The sequence below is a fragment of the Nomascus leucogenys genome, chromosome 7b (assembly GCF_006542625.1).
Source record: "Nomascus leucogenys isolate Asia chromosome 7b, Asia_NLE_v1, whole genome shotgun sequence".
Classification (NCBI taxonomy): domain Eukaryota; kingdom Metazoa; phylum Chordata; class Mammalia; order Primates; family Hylobatidae; genus Nomascus; species Nomascus leucogenys.
In genome coordinates, this window is record NC_044387.1 from 63,260,469 (window position 1) to 63,282,573 (window position 22,105).

At 36.4% G+C, this 22,105-nt stretch overlaps 1 protein-coding gene across 5 annotated transcripts in view; it reads right to left on the bottom strand.

The window, feature by feature from the left end:
* Window positions 1–22,105, bottom strand: part of INPP4B (inositol polyphosphate-4-phosphatase type II B) — an 837,221-nt gene that overhangs the window by 269,033 nt on the left and 546,083 nt on the right. For all 5 annotated transcript variants that reach the window (XM_003257752.4, XM_030816186.1, XM_030816183.1 and 2 more), the window contains exon 9: window positions 16,373–16,452. In XM_003257752.4, the coding sequence (XP_003257800.1) occupies window positions 16,373–16,452 (80 nt within the window). The remainder of the gene's footprint in view (window positions 1–16,372; window positions 16,453–22,105) is intronic.

Below are 22,105 nucleotides of genomic sequence, written 5' to 3' on the forward strand. Positions count from 1 at the left end.
CAGTGAAGGATTCAAGTATATTATGTGAACTCTGGAATATTGCTTGAGTTTATCTTCTGCTTCACTGATTCAGTTTTCTGCAGTGTCAAATTACTATTTCTTACTTTCAAAATGTTTTTTATTTAAACCATTACGTTATTATCTTTATTATACTTTCTCCTCCCCATTCTGGTATTGTTTAATAAATTGATGTGTTCTGGGACTTCATGGAAAGCATCAGACAAAGACTTTCTAAAATATACTTTTAGCAGTAAATTTTTAAAATATGGTGATGATTTTTCTCTATTATTTCCTCTATTCAGAAATTTGCTTTTCTTGACTGTAATTTAAAATACTTTTCTAGGCCTTCCAGGGTTCCTTCATTATTTTGTATATTAGTTCATTAATTCATTCTTACAAACTTAACTCATCTAAACTCGATAATGTTTAAAACTGAACTTCCAATCTTCCTTTTTTAAAATTTTCAACTTTTAAGTTCAGGGGTATGGGTGCAGGACATGAAGTTTTGTTACATAGGTAAATGTATGCCATGGTGTTTTACTACACAGATCATCCCATCACACGGGTATTAATTCCAGCATCCACAAGCTGTTCTTCCTTATCCTCTCCCTCTTCCCAGCCCCCTGCCCTTGGACAAGCCCCGTGTGTGTTGTTTCCCCAACCGTGTCCATGTGTTCTCATCATTTAGTTCCCACTTGTGAGAACATGCAGTATTTGGTTTTCTTTTCCTGCATTAGTTTGCTAAGGATAATGGCATCCATCCCTATCCATGTCCCTGCAAAGGACATGATATCATTCCTTTTTATGGCTGTATAGTACTCCATGGCAACCCAATCTTTCTCTTAAAACCTGTCTTACCACAGCTTCCCCTATTCAGTGACAACTTCATTGTTCCCCAAATCTAGACCAAAACTATTTAATTCAGTTTTGTTTCCTCTCCTTCTCTGAAATCTCACATTATTCATGCTGTCACAATGTTCTACCTGTCCTTTCTTCCAAATGTATCCGGAATGTGACCATGTCTTACCACCTCCCTGCAAACCACCATCACTCCTCCCTTGAATTAAGACAGAGTCCTCGTAACTGGTCCCCATTTCACTCTTGCTTCCTTCAGTCTTCTGATCCCAACACAGCATAAGTCAGGTCACCCTTCTGCTCAAAACTCTACTATGGCTCCAAGCTTTACTCAGAGTAAAGGATGAAATGGGCACAGTGGCTTTCATTTCTATACCACCTGGAACTCATCCCCACCTTGGCCTTCTTTCTTTCTTTTTTTTTCAGATGGAATCTCACTCTGTTGCCCAGGCTGGAATGCAGTGGCACAATCTCAGCTCCATGCAACCTCTGCTGCCCAGGTTCAAGCGATTCTCCTGCCTCAGCCTCCTGAGTAGCTGGGATTACAAGCACTTGCCACCACTCTGGGCTATTTTTTTGTAGTTTTAGTAGAGACAGGGTTTCACCATCTTGGTCAGGCTGGTCTTGAACTCCTGACCTGGTGATCGACCTGCCTCGGCCTCCCAAAGTGCTGGGATTACAGGCGTGAGCCACCGTGCCCTGCTGGCCTTATTTCTTTACCTCTCCTCCATGCACTGCTCACTCAACTCTTGCCTCATTGGACATTTTACTGTTCCTCGAATATATCAATAAAACTCCTTCTTTAGGGCCTTTGCACTAGCAATTTCTTTTGTTTGAAACACTACCACCACCACCATTGCCACTTCCCAACTGATGTCTACATGGTTATTGTCTCCTTTAAGTTTTTCCTCTAGTGCCACATTTCCAGTGAGATTGGCACTGATCACCCACCGGACCAGGCTGGCCATAGATGGGGGACGTGACGTGTATGACCAAAGACAGCTAGGCATCAAACAACCTGGAGCTGGATATTCATTTTCAAAGAATGTTAGGGGTAGTCAGGGCTCAGTGTCATAAGACACTCAAGTTGATGATGAGGATAGGAATGATGACCAATATTTATTGGTGGCTATGTACCAGGCACTAGTTCAATTTTTTTGAACATATTTTTTTTTGTAAATCTCAAATCAGCCTTATGAGATACAGTCTGCTCTTAGAAGTCCCAATTATAGATGAGGCTGTGAAAAGCCCTCAGAACTCTGTCAGTGCCTCTGTTTCTAAAGACTTATTCTTTCAATCTGATCCTAGAAGGGCTATCTTCCAGGAATATACGAGTTACCCGATAAAGACCAAAAGCTTTTCCTTATATAATTCACTAATCATGTCTTCTAAGTAATGCAAGAATTACTTCCTTCCTCCCATCTCTTACAAGATGGAGAAAATCATCAGGCAACTAACACAAGGGATTGAAAGCTCATCTAATTCAAATTTTTTATTTTAGAGATGACATAATTGAGGTACAAAAAAAGATCGACTTTCTGAAGTGATGTGTCTAACTAATGGCAGAACTTAGACACAATTCCTAAAAGTGATGTGACTTAGTTTCCAGTCCCAGCTGACATTATAGGTAATGTACATGGCCATCAACAATCTGCACTGGGACCTCATGTGTCAGCTTTATATGCTGATTATTCACATGTTTGACTCAAAAATAGACGGGGAAACTCTTTCCTAGAATGGGTATTCATGTACTGTTATAAAATGTTGCTTGCTCTCTACTCCCAGACTGTCTTCTCGCTTCACAGTTGCCCAGCATCCTATTCTTAAAATTGGCTCCAGAAGGAAGCTCTCTTTGCCACTTGAAAAATCATTAGCCTTCATTTCTGACTCCATCTCTCTATAGGGAAGGTATTAGGTAGAAAGTCCATAAAGCTCTAATTGAGGAATGGACCTATAAGGTGTAAAAAAAGCAAAAATATTCTCTAAAAAATGTATTTTCATTTTTTTATTCACTTAGCCCTGAAACTGAAAGGAAATTGTGCTGCATCATTTCCTATCCATGACTAGCATTTTTGGACCAAATAATTTAAAGGCATTACAAAGACAATCTCTGAGAAAATGACACGATTTTATAGCAAATACAAAACCAGTAATATTTGTTTTTAACATTCCCTCTCCCTGGATCTTTCATATATTATATGTATTTTTGTCTCAATATATTTTTTCAAATGAACTTAGTGGGAAAGATAACATCACTCAAATACTACTTGTTTCAAGGACTAGTGGGAGTACTGAGAAAGGAGAAATGACAAGAAAGAAAGAATAGCTTGAAAACTGTTTATTTTTCTATTAAAGTATAGGAGATCCTTTTCTTTAAATCTGGCTTATAAAACCACAATTTGAAGTAATCTCAGTGATATTATTATCACTACCAGATAGACTGGGACATTTAAGCAAAGTAATGAACTCCTGGTAACAGTAATGAAACTCCATCTTTCTTCGATGTTACAATCACAGGCCTATCCTGAAAGTGCTTTAAAAGCTATATCTCACTTGGTCATAGAAGCAATTCATTTTTCCCGATACTAGAGGCAAGCGTCAATAGCCAAAAAATTTAGTGTTAGTTGGCAGATTGCCCAACAAACAAACCCAAGAACCATTAGAGACCATCTCTGTTATTTATTGTGTGAGTCCTAGAAAATCTTCAATTTGATTCTCCATAAGAGAAAAATAATCCCCACTATACACCATTTCTAAGTTTAGGATTTAAACTTTTAAATCCTTTCCCTGCGAGAGACTGCATCAGAGAAATATAAGGGAAGATTAAAAAGCACAATAAAATTCAAGTGATCTGCTCTGGTCATCAACGGATAGATGAGGATTAGACCATGTTTATTATGATAACTTAAATTTGTTTTTATCAATCAGTTTTTATATTAAGCTCTAAAGAAGTGTGTTTACTTCCCAATTTACATGTGTGAACATCAGAAGAAAGAAGTAACATTTGGCATGTCTCTACAAGCTAATTTGGTCTTTTGTTTTTCTTGTGTAATATAGTATATGCCTAGTAACACTTCAGTCAGGTTCAATTAAACTTTCATTTGATAATGTGTTAATTTTAAAACTTTACTTTCTATGCAAGATGGTAAAACTGTCCTATAATGCAATAAAATAATCAGCCCAAGATGATGTTATCAAAAAGGTAATTACCTAATTTTTATATCCTTTTTTTTTTTTTTTTTTTTTTTTTTTTTAAGACAGAGTCTTGCTCTTGTCGCCCAGGCTGGAGTGCAATGGCGTGATTTTGGCTGACTGCAACCTCCACTTCCTGGGTTCAAGAGAGTCTACCACCTCAGCCTCCCAAGTAGCTGGGATTACAGGTGCCTGCCACCATGCCCAGCTAATTTTTTGTATTTTTAGTAGAGATTGGGTTTCACCATGTTGGCCAGGCTGGTCTCGAACTCCTGACTTCAGGTGATCCACCCACCTCAGCTTCCCAAAGTGCTTAGATTACAGGGCATTTCTATTAAGCTTAAGTACATCAATCAGGGAACTTAGTGGATCAACCACAAAACTATAGGCTGGATGCAAAGTGATCATCCTCCATTGCAGCACAGCATTAAAAAAAAAGCAATGTGTTTACATTGGCACTAAATGTATTCAAGTAAAACAACATAAACTTGCCTATTACTTCTGTCTTATTCTACATCTTTTATTTCTTTGTTTGTTGTCATCCTTCTCTTCTGCCTTCTTAAAATCTGTCTTGTCTATTATTTTTCATGATTTTTCTACATTTCCCTATCTTCCATGAATTAAACAGTATTCGTTTTTTCCCTGACTCAATCCTTTATCTTACTGAAGCACTATTGCAAACAATCTCTCTTAGCCACAGTTTTACTATGAAATAGCTATGCTATGCCACAGAACAATAGACAACAGTGAATGTCATTCAGTGGTTTAGGGTAGAAATTCCTGAGCTAGAGTATGCTACAAAAGGTAATACATTGCCAAGAGGCAAGTAACTTCCTATCTCCACTTTAGGATGGTATCTTCAGTACAACTCACACTTAGAACTGACAATATCTTTTGCAGCAACATGGATGGAACTGGAGGCCATTATCTTAAGTGAAATAACCCAGAAAAAGAAAGTTAAAATACCACATGTTCTCACTTATAAGTGGGAGCTAAGTAATGTGTACACGTGGATACAGAGTGTGGAATAATAGACACTGGAGACTCAGAAGGGTAGGAGGGAGAGGGGGTGGTGAGAGATGATAAATTACTTAATTGGTACAATATATGCTATTCAGGGGATGGTTACATTAAAAGCCCAGACTTCACCATTATCCAATATATCATGTATCAAAACTACATTTGTAACCCCTAAATGTATTGTAAAAAGAAAATATATAAACAGAAATGCAAAATAAAACCTCACTGGAAGCAGTTAAAAAATGATGACCTTCTAATGACCATTAAGCGTCTTAACTGGAGTAGGAATGATGAGCTCTGACATCCTTTTTCCAGCCCCTAAAGATTCTGATGATGGAAAGACAGGCATTGGTCATAGGAAATTGAGAGGCCAATGGTAAGCTCTGGTGGGGGATGGTGACTAGACCTTCTCACTGACATACCTGGAGACTATTACCTCTCAATTCCTAGTACGAGTAAATTTGGAGAATACCAGGTGGATATTTTCCTTGGGCAAGGGATATCAAAAAATGGTGGGGAAAAAGTGGACATTGTGGGGGAGGGGACAATCCAAGGTACACCATCTGCACATACAAAAGTGTGCTCTCTTGCTGGATGAAGTTGAAACTGAGCTCGAAAAGCATGAGAATAGGGATTCCAGAGAAATACAGGAACTCTGATTTCACCTTTAGAAAGTGTTAAGTACCCACAAGCCACCATAAATGAGGTAAGAAGAGGTGGTCAGGATCAAGAATAATGTGGATAGAGATGAAACTGAAAAAGCAGACTTACGCCAGACTGTGGATGAAGCACCTTGTATACCTGGGCTGAGCAAATGTGCAGATGTTCATGTTCATGTTCATTGAGGAAAGAGGAGCGGTGTGGGGAAGGGAAAGAGGACATATAAAGTTTCAAGAAAGAAAAGAACACTACTAGATAAGAATTTTAGAAAGGACAAGTTGAAAATGATGCAGAGATTTCTAGCTTGGGCTACATTTAAGGTACCTGAATGTAGGAAGGGTCTTAGTTTAACCTGAAACAAACAAAAGGCAGAGCTTTCAGCATAAGAGCTAAGTTCAGTTTGGGGTAGGTAAAATATTAGGTGATTACAAAAATATGTGTTCACTTATACAAGCTTAAAAAGAATCTGTCAATGAATATCAAAGAAACATTGAGTATTTTTCCACTCTTCCCCATACTTCTTGTACAAATATTACAGACTCGTGAATGGGCATGAGTATAAGATGCCACAGGTCTGTCAATGACTGTGGATGGCGGTATAGCACCTGCATGTGGATGGAGGCATGATGTGTGGGGAATCGGGGGATGAGTGTTCATTTGGGTGAGGATCACATGCCTGCCTATAGATGTGTGTGTTACAGAATATGCTCATGGCAGAAAATACACATAGACAACCACTCACACATTTCTTTGAAAAATACATTTTTGTTGTTCTTCTAAATCAGCATTTTCTAAATAACATGACTGTGTTTCTTGGAACATAGTGTCTAATAAGCTGTTGATAAGTATTCCATGATGAGAGCTTCTTGCATTCAAATTAATTTAAGAAAAGCTGCAGGCGACACGTGTCCTCTGAGCATCTTCAAGGGCCTTGAAAGGCTACTGAAGGCTCTGAGACGTCCTACAGGGAAGAAATTCACTTTCCCTTTTCTTTCTTTTTTTTTTTTTTAGAGGACTTTCAAACTTATTTGGCCACAGAATTCCTTTATTCAAAAAACATGTATTAATAACCAAAGGGATACCGGTGTAACAAAACAACACTGGAAAAAGCAGATACGAATGTGTCAAGTGAAGCAGAAACACAGTGATAATAATGAAACTGACTTTGGTAAATATGGGCAAATCCAATACAAAATTTTCAGGTCAAATATAATTCCTTTCAGGCCTAATCATTCCTGCAAATTATCTTCAAAGCTAAATTAGCTCTCAAACTTCTTAAGCAGGTAGGTCTTTGTGTACAGATATTAACCTTACGTGATTTGCATTTTAAAAAAGGAAAGGTTTCAGGCTTTTCTATACAAATTGAGGAGCTATTGAAGTGTACTCTGGTTTGTGTTGTCCCTTCAGTGACTGAAAACTCCAAACCAATTTGCAATCTGACAAATCCAACACCTTTTGAATAATGCAAACTAAGAAAGTGCTAATTGGTTTCCATGGTCATACTTACAGCTTCATTTAAATGGATTAGGAACATAAAGAAAAATACAGAATACATAACTGAAGAGCCATTTAAATTATAATGAAAAACAGTCTAGTTGAATGAAATGGGAAATAAAAGTACTGATGATAATAATTTAAATAGTAGGTAGTACAATGAGGACCTGCTTTGCACTAGATGCCATTTCAGATAGTTTGTGTACAATGTGTCTTATCCTGCCTTGGAAAACAAAAACTGGCACTAGAGAAGCTAATCAACTAAAAATAAAAATAATAGCTAACATTTATCAAGAACTTATGTGTCAGACACTGTTGTAAGCATTTCACATTAGTAACTCGTGATCCTCACAGAGAACCCCATGAGGTAGGTACCACTAGCATCCCCATTTCACAGATAAGATAACTTAGTCTCAGAACAATCAGCCATACTGATAGGGAACAGAAGAGCCAGGATTTGGGCACAGATACGTCTCTAGATCATCTGCTCTTTCTACCTCTTTACTGTCCTAATCTCACATTTGCATGCTTTGCATTCTCCCCAAGTTCCATAAATTGATGGCATTTTAAGTTGTTACAAAATGGCTCATGTTAGAGCCTTTTGAAAATTTCAGGCAATTGTGTCCCTAAGGGCCTTTAACATAGTTAACATAAAATAGCTTCATAAGAATATGTTCCTACTTCTGTGTTTGATGTCACCCTTCATTCTCACAGTTCAACCCCAAGAAATGTCACTTGAATTTACTTTTCTGGACAGTTTTTGATATATTCAGCAATAAAATGGATCAGCAACCTCTAAAAGCAAAACTCTGTGTTACACTTATGAATTTCTGTCCTGATTTCAATCTTTTATTGCTAAAGTTTTTAGTCTAAATAAGTATTTTTCTCTCAACTCTGGCATGTTGCCTGATTCAACCAAATTGCTGTCCGTATTTCTTTTGCTGGTAGCTGCTACCCGGCAATAAGCCATATGATGCCAGAGTGATTAAAGCCAGAATTCAGGTTTCAGGTAAGCACCCTTTCCTTGGATAATAGAAATGTTATATCCAGATCCAGGGTTAAGTCAACCCCTCTCCCACTGACCAAGTAACATAGTTTGGATGTCCCCTCCAAATCTCATGTTAAGATGTAATCTCCACTGTTAGAGGCAGGGCCTGGTGGGAGGTGTTGGAGTCATGGGGGCAAATTCCTCATGGCTTAGTGCCATCCTAGAGATAATGAGAGAGTTCTTGCAAGATCCGGTTGATTGAAAGTGTGTGGCACCTCCCCCACCTCCCTTGTTCTCACTCTCGCCATGTGAGACCACTGCTCCCACTTCACCTTTTTCCATAAGTAACAGCTTTCTGAGGCCTCACTAGAGACTGAGCAAATGCTGGTGTCATGCTTCCTATACAGTCTGCAAAACCATGAGCCAATTAAACCTCTTTTCTTTATAAATTGTCCAGCCTCAAGTATTTCTTTATAGCAATGCAAATGCAGCCTAACACACCAAGTTTAGAGAAGGTGGCTGTCACATTCTAAAAAGGAATTTCAGCAAGTTAAGCAAGCGAACCAAGCAAAAAACTAAGGGATGACTGAGGGACTTAGTAAGTTTCATGCAAGAATAAAGGGAAACGATATCATAGAGTTTTTCTCTAATGCAAAAGGCAATGGTTGGAACTTCACTGCATTTATTAATTGCCCAGAACCACCCTGGAAGGGAGTTATTACTACTTCCATTAATAGATGTTAAAGAGACATGCTTGGGTGATGCAGGTGGTGACTAAGCTTGGACTTGCACCCATGTCTGGTATGAAAGTCCTGTTTCTACTATCTCACATACCTTCCTAAGCGGAGGGGGGAGAAAAAACAGGAAAGAAGACTTGGAGTTGGACAAAAGAGCTGCTTTCAAATGTGGTTATAGAGAAAAAGCATCAGCCTTGTTCTACTTAACTCCACAAAGAAGAGTTCAGACTGTGGTAAAGAGATAAAACTTGAGATACAACAGAAGCACTTTGCTAACACTAGACCTGTCTGAAAATCAGAGGAAAAATTCTGAGTTTCAGTCTCCTGTCATGAAAGGGGTCCAAGAAGAAGCTGAAGGGCCAGGTTCGAAGTCTTCTCTGGTCTCTAAAATAATTTGATCTGGCCATGCGCGGTGGCTCACACCTGTAATCCCAGCACTTTGGGAGGACGAGGTGGATAGATCATGAGGTCAGGAGTTCAAGATAAGCCTGGCCAAGATGATGAAACCCTGTCTCTACTTAAAATACAAAAATTAGCCAGGCATGATGGTGGGCGCCTATAATCCCAGCTACTCTGGAGGCTGAGGCAGATAATTGCTTCAACCCGGGATGCAGTGGTTGCAGTGAGCAGACATTGCACCACTGAACTCCAGCCTTGGTGACAGAGCAAGACTCTGTCTCAAAAAAAAAGATAATAATAATTTGATCCTAAAATTCTAAGCAAAATTCATATTCTCTGAAAAATACTTGATATCAACAACAATTCTTCTCAATAATCTCCATTCCTTCTCAGCTGTGCAACATTAAGAAGTCGGACTGCTATTCCTCAGTTTGCTTGTCTGTAAAGCAGAAATAAAATTTTTATGCCATCTTTTAGAAGATTGAGACGAATAGAAGATTATGATAAAACATTTGAAATTCTTAACCCATCATAAACTCCAAAGAGTAATTTACCTCTCCCTACATGTTTATGAGGTCCAAGTCAGTGTCAGAGCTGTCACGGAGGAACTTCCTGTCACCATGCCAAAAGCACAGTGAATCTTGCACATATGTGTGTGCCTGGATCACTCATTAGTGTGCATTTGCTGTTGACTCACATGTTTTCCTGCTTGTTCACTTCTTTTTTCTTTCTTTTTTTTTTTTTTTTTGGGAGACAGAGTCTTGCTCTTGTCCCCTAGGCTGGAGTGCAGTAGTACGATCATGGCTCACTGCAACTTCACCCTCCTGGGCTCAAAAAGGGATCCTCCCACCACAGCCTCTCGAATAGCTGGGACTACAAGCATGCGCCATCACACCCAGCTAATTTTTGTAGTTTTTGTAGAAACGGGGTTTTGGCATGTTATAGTTGCGAACCACTGAGCTAAAGGGATCCTCCTGCCTCGGCCTTCCGAAGTGCTGGAGTTACAGGTGTGAGCCACCGCATCTGGCCTTGTTCACTTTCAAAGAAAAAGAAATGTAGTGTTTTGATGCATTGCTTTTAGGTCTTATGAAGTTTTTAGTTTTTTTTTTTTTTTTTTTTAACACAAAAGCATAAACTTATCTACTTATGTGCCATCCTCTTCCTCTAATTTTTCCATCCATGCTTTCCACAAAGTATAACACTGTTCTGTTTTACAGTTAATCATATATGTGCTACTCTCTTCCAAAGAGTGGTTATTGGCTGCAATCACTTTCTATTGACCTTATTTAATATACAAAATATTTTAGACATGGAAAACTCTTACTGTTGTGGAGATCATTAGAATCTTAGTTTCTGGTACCTCCCCCCACCCCCACCCCCCAAAAAAAACTGGAAGACTATTAAAAGACAAAGAAATTTATGCCAAATACACATGACTATTAAGGGGCTTGGATATGATTTTTTAAAGTCATCTCTGAAGTTTAAGTAGATATTGATAGGAAAAAATGCCATTATAGAAGTATTCATCATACACACAATTTAACAAATAGATGCCATGCTTAAAGTAAGAAGACATACATCAACTTTATTTGTGTGCAAAAAAGGTGTAGGAATAGAAAATCAAAAGTCTAAGAATGTTTTATTTCATTTGAAAACAAAATTTGTCATTTAAAACCCTGTTGTCTATCTATGGCCAGGTTGTTTTCAGGTCACTGTGGGGGTTCACACCAACTTACAGGATTCCAGCAACAAACTTATTTCAACCCACTGCCCTGTGGCCTATAAAACATGCCTAGCCTCCCAACCTGAGAGGTGCTACTAGCAGTTTTATCTTTTTATCACTCTGACTATGCTTGTATAGGAGACGATGGAGCCTCTCCTTTATCACTGCTTCTGGCTCTCAAGTTAAGAACACGCCTTTGGAAGATTACGTTAAAAATGTGTGGAATTTTGTTGTTGTTGTTCTTTTATTTACAGAAACTGCAAAACTGAACTTTGTGTACGTTCATGGGTATGTATTTAAGGAGGCTAATTAAGCAAAATGCCAAAAAATAAAAACTTAAAAACCTCACAATTTGGATCTTACATCTCTAGGCATAAACATTTGACAAAAATTGGAAATAAATATTCATAGTTTGTGAGGAAGCAAAATGTTCTAAAATGATACAGATGCCCAAACACATATTCATCCACATAATCTATAATACATGTACATATGCATGCATAGGTATACACATAACTACTACATAAAATAGGAGAAATTTAAAAAACAGTATAAGTTGAATGTTTTTCTTTCACAGCATCTTGCATACATCTATACATTATAAAATGTAATTATATATCCATTTAAGATCATCAGTGTTTTATGTTATTTGTTCCATAAAAAGCACTACTGTAAATGTGGTAGAAGTAATAAATGAAAAGCATAGTCCCTTTATATGAATAAATACTTGCACATCTCTATTCAAGAAAAAGTATTATCATATTCACCCTGATAAAATTACATAAAATTTGTTTAATTGGTGGGGTGGGGGTGTGGTGACATGTAGAAGGTTGCAAAAGAAATAATAAAGTCCTTGTTAAGATGAGCTGAAAGTTTCTGTGTCAAGGTAAAGTGCCCTGTACTGAAATAAATGTAGATTCTAAGATTTTCAGCTTTTAAAGCAGATTACAACTTTCACTATTACTCTGAAATTTGCTTGCCTCAGATATACTCTAACACTTAGACTGCATAATATTCACCAATTTAGATGGATTACACCCAGAAATGAAGTCTTGGTGCTAGCATTACATTTAGCACCCATAAAAGTATAAGGAAGTAATCACCATGAATCGAAACTCCAACAAATAATTATTAAACCTCTACTATGTTGCAGGCAGATAAAATTGAATTTTAATATAAAACATCAGTAAAAATTAACTGAGACTCCTAAAACCCATTAAACAAAAGAATATAAAATGGACAAGGAAGAAAAAATTCTGTTAGATTTTGAGCTTCCTACTAGGTAGTAAAATAAAAGTAGAATAGGCTCTGGAGTCAGACCAAACTGAGTTCTAATCCCACTTGCACAGTCAGCAGTTGTAGAATTTTAGACAAGTTGCTATAAGACAGATGATAATGCCACATGGATTAAATAAGATAATGCATGAAAAGTACCTCACATATTCCTTGCATGCTAGCAGATGCTCAATAGGTAATGAGATTTTCTTCATTAAACACATAATTGGTAACATCAATGGGAAAATATTAACTCTACCCCTGTACTTAGAATATAAAAAATTCTTAGTAAATGTTTGCTGAATGAATGAGCACTGAGTGAAATCCAAACTGTGCGGAGGCACACAACAAAGCCGTGACAAGGCTGGAACACTTTCCTCTGTCTCCATTCCCCTGAGATGAATTTCCTAGGAAACAAATTTTACCTTTGTAGTTGTTGTTGTTTTGCATCTGTGGTTGTTTAAATACTTTAAGATCAATGTAATTTCTTTTCCTGACTGCTAGGATCATTTCCACAGAGAGAATCAACTTTTATATTATTTTATATTTAACTTTTATATTCATCAACTCCTAAGACATTATTACAATGTTCCAAAGTTCTGCTTATCTGGTCCCCCAAAAATTATGTCAGGTTGGTAGAGCAAAGGATTGCCAGGTGTTTCGGCAGCAAACCAGATCGAGATCAGGATACAGTCATGGTTCTGGGATAAGAACACATTCCATAGGTTTCCCTCAGCCTTCAATCCCCCCTTAAACTAACAGGCCCTTTCGCACTTTTCCATCACGATTAACATTCCCAAGTTCTCCCTGGCATAGGACCACTCTTCTAGTCATCACCTTCTGTAAGTCCAGGCACGGTGGTGAAGTCAAACGTGGAAGAAACCATGAAAAACTGGTTCTGGGCCTGAGTCCTTGCTTTGCTCTGCCATTAGTAAGGTATGTGACATGTGATACGAATTTCAACTAGTTCTCTGTTTTCTCTTTTGTTGAAAGAGACAAAATGTCGGTCATTAAATGGGTTTTGCAGTTAGAAATGTGTGGTTTCATACCCTGCCTTTCCCATTTAAGAGCATTATAACTTTACACAAATTACTTAACTGCTTTCTATACCTCAGTTTCTTGATTTATGAAATGGAAATTAATAATAGCATCTCATTTGATAAGGGTCAATGAGACATCTCTAATATAATTATCAGAGCACAAAGTACATGGTTGGTTATTGTCATCCTTATTATCATTCTTATAATATTATCAAGTGTCTTTCACAGCTATAATTATAATCCTCCATACAGAAACTCTACTTTGTTTACAAGTCTAGAAGTCAGGACTACACAGCAATGAATTAGAAAACAAAAACAGAAAATATAATTGAGATAAAAAAGAAGAGGAGACAGGAACTACCAAATGCACAGTAGTGAAACAGAGTGGATGTAATATAAAGATGCAGACAATATTACTGAAGAGAACCCAAGTCCATTTGAGATGCTAGAACACTCAGAAACATAGTAAATTCTGCATTTAACTAAAGGTGACATACGAATAGAAACCACTTTATACATCAGAGGCATTTTCCCCAATATATATAAACACATTTTACTCTACATCTTTAAAAATACACAATATCATATTTCATTAAATTTGAGTCTAAATCCACATGTCTTGTTCCTTTAAGTTTTCTGCAGGAAAAAAATAAAAGCAATATATCCTCTGCCCTTGATCTCCAGTTCAAAGCACATATGACACGGAAGCTATATAAATCACAGTGCTCAGTCGAATTAGTTTGAAAGTTTTAGAATCTGAATTATCACATAAGAAGCCCCCAAAGAAACAGTGAATACAAGCACAATTGTAAGATTTGGGGAAGCTAAAATTAACCATGAAGAAAAGGAACTTTATTCATTATCAAAGAATGCTCTTACTTCTGTGAATTTGTTTTACAGAAATTGGAGAATTTTATTGTTTTAAAATTAATGACTATAAAATAAAAGTCAGAAATAATCAGTGCAAAGGAATATTTTAAAATACAAAACAAAACAAAAATGCTTCTTAAGGCTGACCTAAGGCTCTTCTAACTCATACTTAAGAGACAGAATCAGTGGAAAGAAAATAAATTACATCAGAATTTTTTTAAAAAGCCATCTACCAGAAATAAAGAGGCTATGATAAATCTATAATCTGTCTGGTTCATAGGGAGAGAAAACCACAAATTTGGCAAAGCACAAAACTGGGAAAAATAATATCCTAGCCATTTCAGAATTGGTTTTCTAACATTATTTTTTCTAGAAAAGTCAATTCTTCGTTGTTGAATTTGTTTTATATAATCAAGATCAAATGACTAGGAATCAGGGGTATTAAAATCAAAAGTGAAGAAATTCATCTTGCTTTCATCTAAATATGAAATTTATGTATTTCTTTTCTCTTTCAAGGGTAATAACCTAAACTTGACCCTTCGGTTCTTGTCCTCTCTCTGAGGAACTGTGTGTTCACTAATTTTAATTTTACTAAGAACTTCTTGTCCCCTGATTTCTGTTTCACACCAATGTCTAAATGTTGCACTACTGTGTAGTATGCTCCTGATGTTAATGACTGTTATGTTATAATGAATATTGGGGCTTGTGAGTCAGTAAGATGAAGAAGAACATGCTATGCATCTAATCTAGAAAACAAGGGATCTGCTAGTAGTCCTAAGACAACTCAATGTTTAATATCTTATGTTATGAATCCGGGGGCATATGGGTCAGATTCAATAGTCAGGCTAGAATGATGATATTTTCTAGGTTATCTGTGACAATGATAGCCAGCCTTTTTAGCTGACCCTTTACACCTCAAACTGAAAATAATAACAGCAGCAAAATTGTATTGGTAATAATATCATAAAACTATAAAGATTTTTATATGTTTTCCCATACAAAATAGAACACCAACACCAACACCAGATGTTTAAGAGACATAACCTAAAGAAAGCTAGAGCAGACGGCAGCCTCATTAGAATCCACAACTTATTTCTCTGCTTGAAGTATTACATAGTTTAAATGATATTATCTTATCAAATCAAAATGAGGAGCTGTAAGAATTAGAAAAAATCAGAAAAAGATATATCCTGGCGTAGAGATGCTAGCATAAGCCATCATATCTGTATTGAAATAAATTGTTGGTTATAAGTGGGTCCTTGGCAGAAGGGGACAAACAAACTTAAGACATTGTCCAGGTCCTTGAAAGTGGTCTCCATGTTTCATCAAAATAAGAAAGTCTTAAGATTTACAAATGGTATTCTATGCAATTTTTATATTCATTTATACCATAAAAATAGTGCAAGGCAGTATCCCCAATGTATGCATAATTATGAAAGTTACTACATGATTAGAAAACAATTGTTTCAAAATTTATGTTTTCAAATTTACTTTGAATTTAAAAAGAAAAATTTATTTTATTTAACGCTCTTCTTAGTAATTAAAATAGTGTGACTTCCTAAAGACTGTTGTCTCATCTTCTATTTCAAAGCAAACTGTACTCAGAATTAGCTACGATCTATTGTCTGTGTAAAGAAAGAATGTGTTTTAACTGATAAGTGGTTTATGTTTAATAGTATAGCACCAAAATAGGCTGAAAAAAGAATAATCAGCTTACTCTCTATCATCATAAAACTACAATATTGCCTCTAACATATTTCAAATCTGGAAAGTTATTTGATTAAAAAGTAACATTTTGATAAGTCAGAGAAAAATATTTAATAACATGATCATAATTTATATTTACTTTCTTACTTTCAAAGAATTTCATCACTTTAATGATAATGTAACATTGTTTTTTTCTTATAAGGGCTAATAACATTTCACAACCTGAAACATGAACTTCAATGTGAATTTGAATAACTGCTGTTTCACTATAACTTGCTGCAGTGGAGAACATTAGCTATTTGAGAGCTGACATCTAACATCTGCAAGAATTGTGACTTTCAAACACACTGGTCATCAATAAATATCACTTGTTATTAACTTTAACAGTATTTCTACAAACAAAGAGACCCACCTCAGGCTCAGGACCAGCAATTGCTCCTTTGATTTCAGCAGCTCTCCCACTTTAAAACTGGCATAGCCCAAGAAACTTCGCTGAAAATAACAGAAAGAATGGTTTCATTAACCTGAGGTTCTTTAATATTTTTGCTGTCGCATCAATCAAACAAAATTAGTCTATAGAAGAATAAAATATTAAATCTATTAGCCTGACAAATGTTTCATTAACAGAGATAAAATTATCAATAATATATCTACCTCATGGGGTAGAAAGGATTAAAGGGTGAAAAATGTATCATTTTCCCTAAAAGAAAAGAGACGAACAGGCTAGAAAATAAAAAGAGGTAAAATACAGCACCCAGAATTGTTTCACTAACTATAATTTTCTCTGCATGTGAAAACTGAAGGAAAATAAAAGATGATATGTTTTCCATATTTACCAATGCTGTTGTTCCTCTTATTAGAATTCCTCAAATCACTGGCAGCAACAACTTTGTATTCCAGATATGAGCAAATCTGTTAGTTGGAGCTATTTTTATGTGGGACTTTGTACAAGTTATAAATAGAAATGTTGTATTTTTCCCCCATCACAGCAATGTTTAAAAGCATTTTCCTTTGTTATTTCTTTACTAGCATGGGATAATTTCATTCTAATACACGAAAGAGAATGGCACTTATTCAGTTACATTTTTTTAAATTGCTTTTTTAGCCTATTATATTAGATGTTGATGACCTATGAATATCTGCTTTCTACTCTTTTTGACTCAATGGAAAGAATAAAAGTCCAAATTGGTTTTTTTTCTTTCCCAGGATAAAAAACCTATCATCTCTTTCTAATATCCCTGGCTACTTCTGACTTAAAAGTCACAATATTACGCGATAAATAACATGAAAAAGAGCTCTCATTCTTCCCTTAAGGTCAAGGAGTAAATATGAAAACATCAAACCCACGTTATTTCTTATGCCACTGCGGCCTAATGAAATGTAAATACTCCACAATAAGTCAATGCTACTTCTTCCAGAACAGTCTCTCATCATAGGTCTGCTGCCGAGCTGCACTAGAATGAGAGGCTGGATAAAGAATTTGAGAGTAATGGCATCTTTTTAGAGGTAAATAGGAAATTATTTTATACACACTCAGAGATTGCTAGGCAGAGGAAAGAAAAGCTTGAAGTCGGAATTTTTCTCCCTCTTTTAAAATCTTTAACTTAGATGAGCTGGTCCTAAAAGGCTTAAAACCATACATTTGGTAAAACACCCTGGTCATGGTGGCTCACACCTGTCATGCCTATAATCCCAGTGACCCTGGAGGCTGAGGCAGGAGGATTGCTTGAGGCCAGGAGTTCAAGGCTGCAGTGAGCTAAGATTGCATCACTGCACTCCAGCCCAGGAGACAGATGAGACCTCATTTCTGAAAAACGAAAGGAAAAGAGAGGAGAGGAGATGAGAGGAGAGGAGAGGAGAGGCGAGGCGAGGCGAGGCGAGGCGAGGCGAGGCGAGGCGAGGCGAGGCGAGGCAAGGCAAGGCAACTCGGTTCTGAAGGAGATACCCATATATTGCTAATGACAAACCCAATTAATTGACTTAAAATTCAAAGAGCTGGTTTACACACAAAGTCACCAAAGCCTGCAAAATCTGAGACCAAATTATTAGGTGAGGAACATTAGGCAAAAAATAGATTTGTGGAAACAAGCTCTGATGATAGGTCCATGAATGATGAAGTAGAGTGAATCAAGATAAAGAAGGAAGTTTGTGAGCTGTATCAGCAAAGCATGCAGAAATTAGGGTGACTTTTCAGCCAGGGGCAGAGAGAGACTCGGAGAGATCCTCCTGAATAAAGGTATTTATGTCACCTCATCAGAGATGCTTTCTAAGACATCCCTATACGAAAGCACACTCCCCTCCCACATACACACTCCACTATTCTCTATTCCTGTTTTATTTTTCTCTATTGACAATTACGATCACCTGACATATTATATATTTATTTTGCACCTCTCCAAAAAATAATTGAGAATTGAAGCTCTACAAAGAGCTTTCTTTTGTTTGCTGATAACCCCCCGCTGCATAGCACACAGTAGGTATCTGGTACATATTTACTGACAATGAATGAATGAATGAACAAATGGCATAGACACTAGCCTTGAAGTAAGTGATTCTATTACATATAGGAGAAAAGCTACTTTTGCAGATATTTATAAACTACTGTTCACTGAAATGTGGAAAATCAAAACAATTTTATAGTATGCAGATCGTATACTGCTGTAGTGAATTTTTTAGCATTTTGTATTTTAAAGAGATGTCGATCTCACTTTCTCTTTCACTGATAATGATAGCTTTTAAATTAAATTCCCACTCATTATTCACACTCAAAGAAAACTTTTAAGCAATCATAAATTTTATGAAACTCCAAAATTGCAAATTATTTTCTATTTGCCTTTTAAGATTTTGGAGGTATGGATGGTTTTAGAATTGATAAAGCTGGCTACACATGTCATGAGATTATTGCAGTCTTTCTGGCAATAAAAGTAGCAAACACCCCACAGTGGAATGTAGCAGCTAGAGACAGGTGGAATTGCTATTTTCAGACATAAACTATGGACTCACCATAAGGCACAGCTGCAAGTAAAATTTATGACCGCAAGCCATTGAATGTTTCTCCTGTTCACCAGACCAGGAGCTCCTGTGGAAGCAGAACCTTGGCTTGTCCATCTCCTAGCTGAGCCCAGTGTCTGGAACAGAGGGCTGCACTGTGAGTGCATACAGTGTGCCAAGAACAATGCCCATGAGTCAGGTTTATCCATTACAACTGTCAGCCACTTGCTTGATCTCAAAGGATAATGAAAATGCTCACAAATAATAAAATCTGTTAAAAATCAATCTGGATAACGATGGCATCATACCATTACATTTTGTAAACTTGTCAAACAAGAGGAGGTATTATTTGGGTACCAATGCTATCCTTTTTTTAATCCTAAAAATAACTGTATATCAGGACTGCATGTTGTATAAACTACATTAATAAAATCAAAAAATGTGAAGACAATTGTTTTATACTGCAACAACAAACAATGGGATTGCCTATACATTTACTTTCGAGCTGGTTTTTTGTTTTCTTCACCTCAGTATAAATAAAAGAAGGATTCTCCCACCCCCTAAGTTAGAAAATAAATCTTTAATCTATGTGAATACTTGCTGAACACATTGTAAAAGAATGAATGAGAAAAGAGTCTTCTCTATAGCACATGATGCTAATGTAAAAGAATAATTTAATATAGAGCTATTGTATCTTTGCTATCACTGTCATTATAATCATATAATTTAAGATAATTTATCTATTTTTTTAATATTTTAAATATAATTCAAGGGACAGTGTTTTCTGAATCTCCTTTGGTGCTGTTTCTGTCAGGGGAAAATAAAGACAAAAAAGGGAAAGCTTCACTCGAGTTGGAGCTCAGAGGTCTGAAGTGTGGCTCTAAATCAGTTATTCTGTCCAAAAATGAAAATCTGGACAATTAAATTACTTCTTCCAGCCCCCAGGCTCACCATCTACTGCTAAGCATTGTCACTTCTTATTTCCCTGTCTTCTCTCTTATGAAGTCTGCGGTCTTGAACAAGTTGCTCCACTACTCTAGGCCTTAGTTGCTGAAAAAAAAATGCATATGATAACTTACCTTTCTCATAGTTATTGCTATGAGAAAATTAAAGTAATCCAGGCAAAGAAAGCATCTAGCCAGGAAAATAAAACATCTCCCATAAATAGAACTTTGCATAGTGATTAAGATCATACAACCAGAAGTCAGATGCCTTAAAAGTATCTAATGTGCAGCTTAAACACTTTTGGGAAAAGGCAACGTATTTTTTTAAAAAGTCTGAGAAATGCCTGCATTACAAAAAGAAAAATATATCTTTAAAAATAAATATTAGATTTGGGGGGAAATGTAACTTAGAAGAAATTTTAGAAAAAAAGATGAAAAAAGATACAAAGGCCAAAAGGTACTATATAGTTATGAATATTATTGTTGAGAAAATGTTACCTATGACCCCTTATAGCTGTAAGTAGTATTAGATTACATAGGATGTTTAAAGAACCTTAAGGATTAAGGCCCTGATAGTCTGTAGATAAAGGAACCGGGGCCTCTAAGAGTAAACTGGCTTACACCTGTCACAGAACTAGTTAATCTTTAGAAGGCAAGTTAGAACTCAGGTTTTTTGCTTCTCTGTCCAGCATTCTTTCATCCCCATCATGCTGCGCCTCATTTCTAGGACAGGTGGCAATTCCCTTTCCTTCTGACAGACTCTCTGCTTGCACAACATGCAGCTCTAACCTTTCTTGCCTGCTCATGAAAACGCAACACTCAGTTATTCTGGTGCAAGAACCCCAAAGCAGATAATCATTAAATTGTTTGCTGCATGATTTCAATCACTCTCACCTGGCTGGAGAGTACTATCAAACAAGGTGAAAAAAAGTGGTGCATCTGTCAGAATCCCTGGCCTCTCTCTACAGGGAGTGTCCACATGAATAGTGTATCCCACCAGCCCCTGCAGCCACTCTGAACAAGTCACAGATATCCAGACTGTTCACTAGGATTTGACATCTCCATGCAGCAGGTCCTTTGTGGCTCCCCAGTCACCTTTAAGGGGGTCAGAGAAGGTACACCACCATACATATGGCCACAGCTGGCCAAACCTCCATCATTCATGTTCTTCTCACAAAGCCTATATTCAAAGCACAGGTTTTTTTCTATATTACAATTTTCATGGAGCTCCTCAAATTTATTCAAGTACTCTCCAGAGCTGTGCTATCCGATGGGTAGCCACTGGCTTTAGCATGTAAAATGTGGCTACTCCAAGTTGAGATGTACACTCAGTATAAAATACACACTGAATTTAGAATGCTTAGTATGAAAAAAGAAATATGAATATATAATTTATTGTATTGATTAAACTTTGGAATAATATTTTGTATATACTAGGTTAAAATAAGATATATTAAAATTAATTCAGCCCGTTTCTTTCTACTTTTTAAAAACACAGCTGCTTGAAAATTTAAAATTACATATATGGTATGCATTTTGTGACATGCATTATATCCATTGAACACTGCTGGTTTAGAGGTTAAATGAATATATCAATAATATTTTGACCTATCATCATAAAACAACACACAGGAACTATGGTATAAGTTTTAAAAGGTCTTTGAAAAGTTGAAGTTTGTATCATAAGACTGATATACAACATCTCTTAAACATAACTTACAGGCAGGCCTTTTCATAGCCCAGGTACTTTTTTCTTCTGTAAACCATAACAGGTATGATTATATTATTTATTTCCTACCCCATAGGAAGAGAAAAAGACTAAGTGAACTATTAACATTGAAAAATACATCAAAAAGAAAAAATAATTGGGAAGAAGTCTATTAAAAGTTGATGAATAGCCCAAAGGAAACATTAAAAAGCACTTTAAGGTAAAGTCATTTATTACAGAATTGTATCTTTACTTGTGAATATACCTCAAAAGGTCTAAGAGCACATATTAGTATTTGCTTGACTAAGTCATCAAGAAAATATTTGGGTGCACCCACTAAATTCTGTTTGAGAATGCACAGAAACACACCTAACATATTTGAAAGATTACAATAAAAAATCTAAACTCCTTTAAAAAAAATTAGAGTACTTGAAGAGTAAAGCCCTTGTATGTTGTAATGACACAGCCATTACTGGCTCTATGTCCTTGGCCAAGAGCTTAA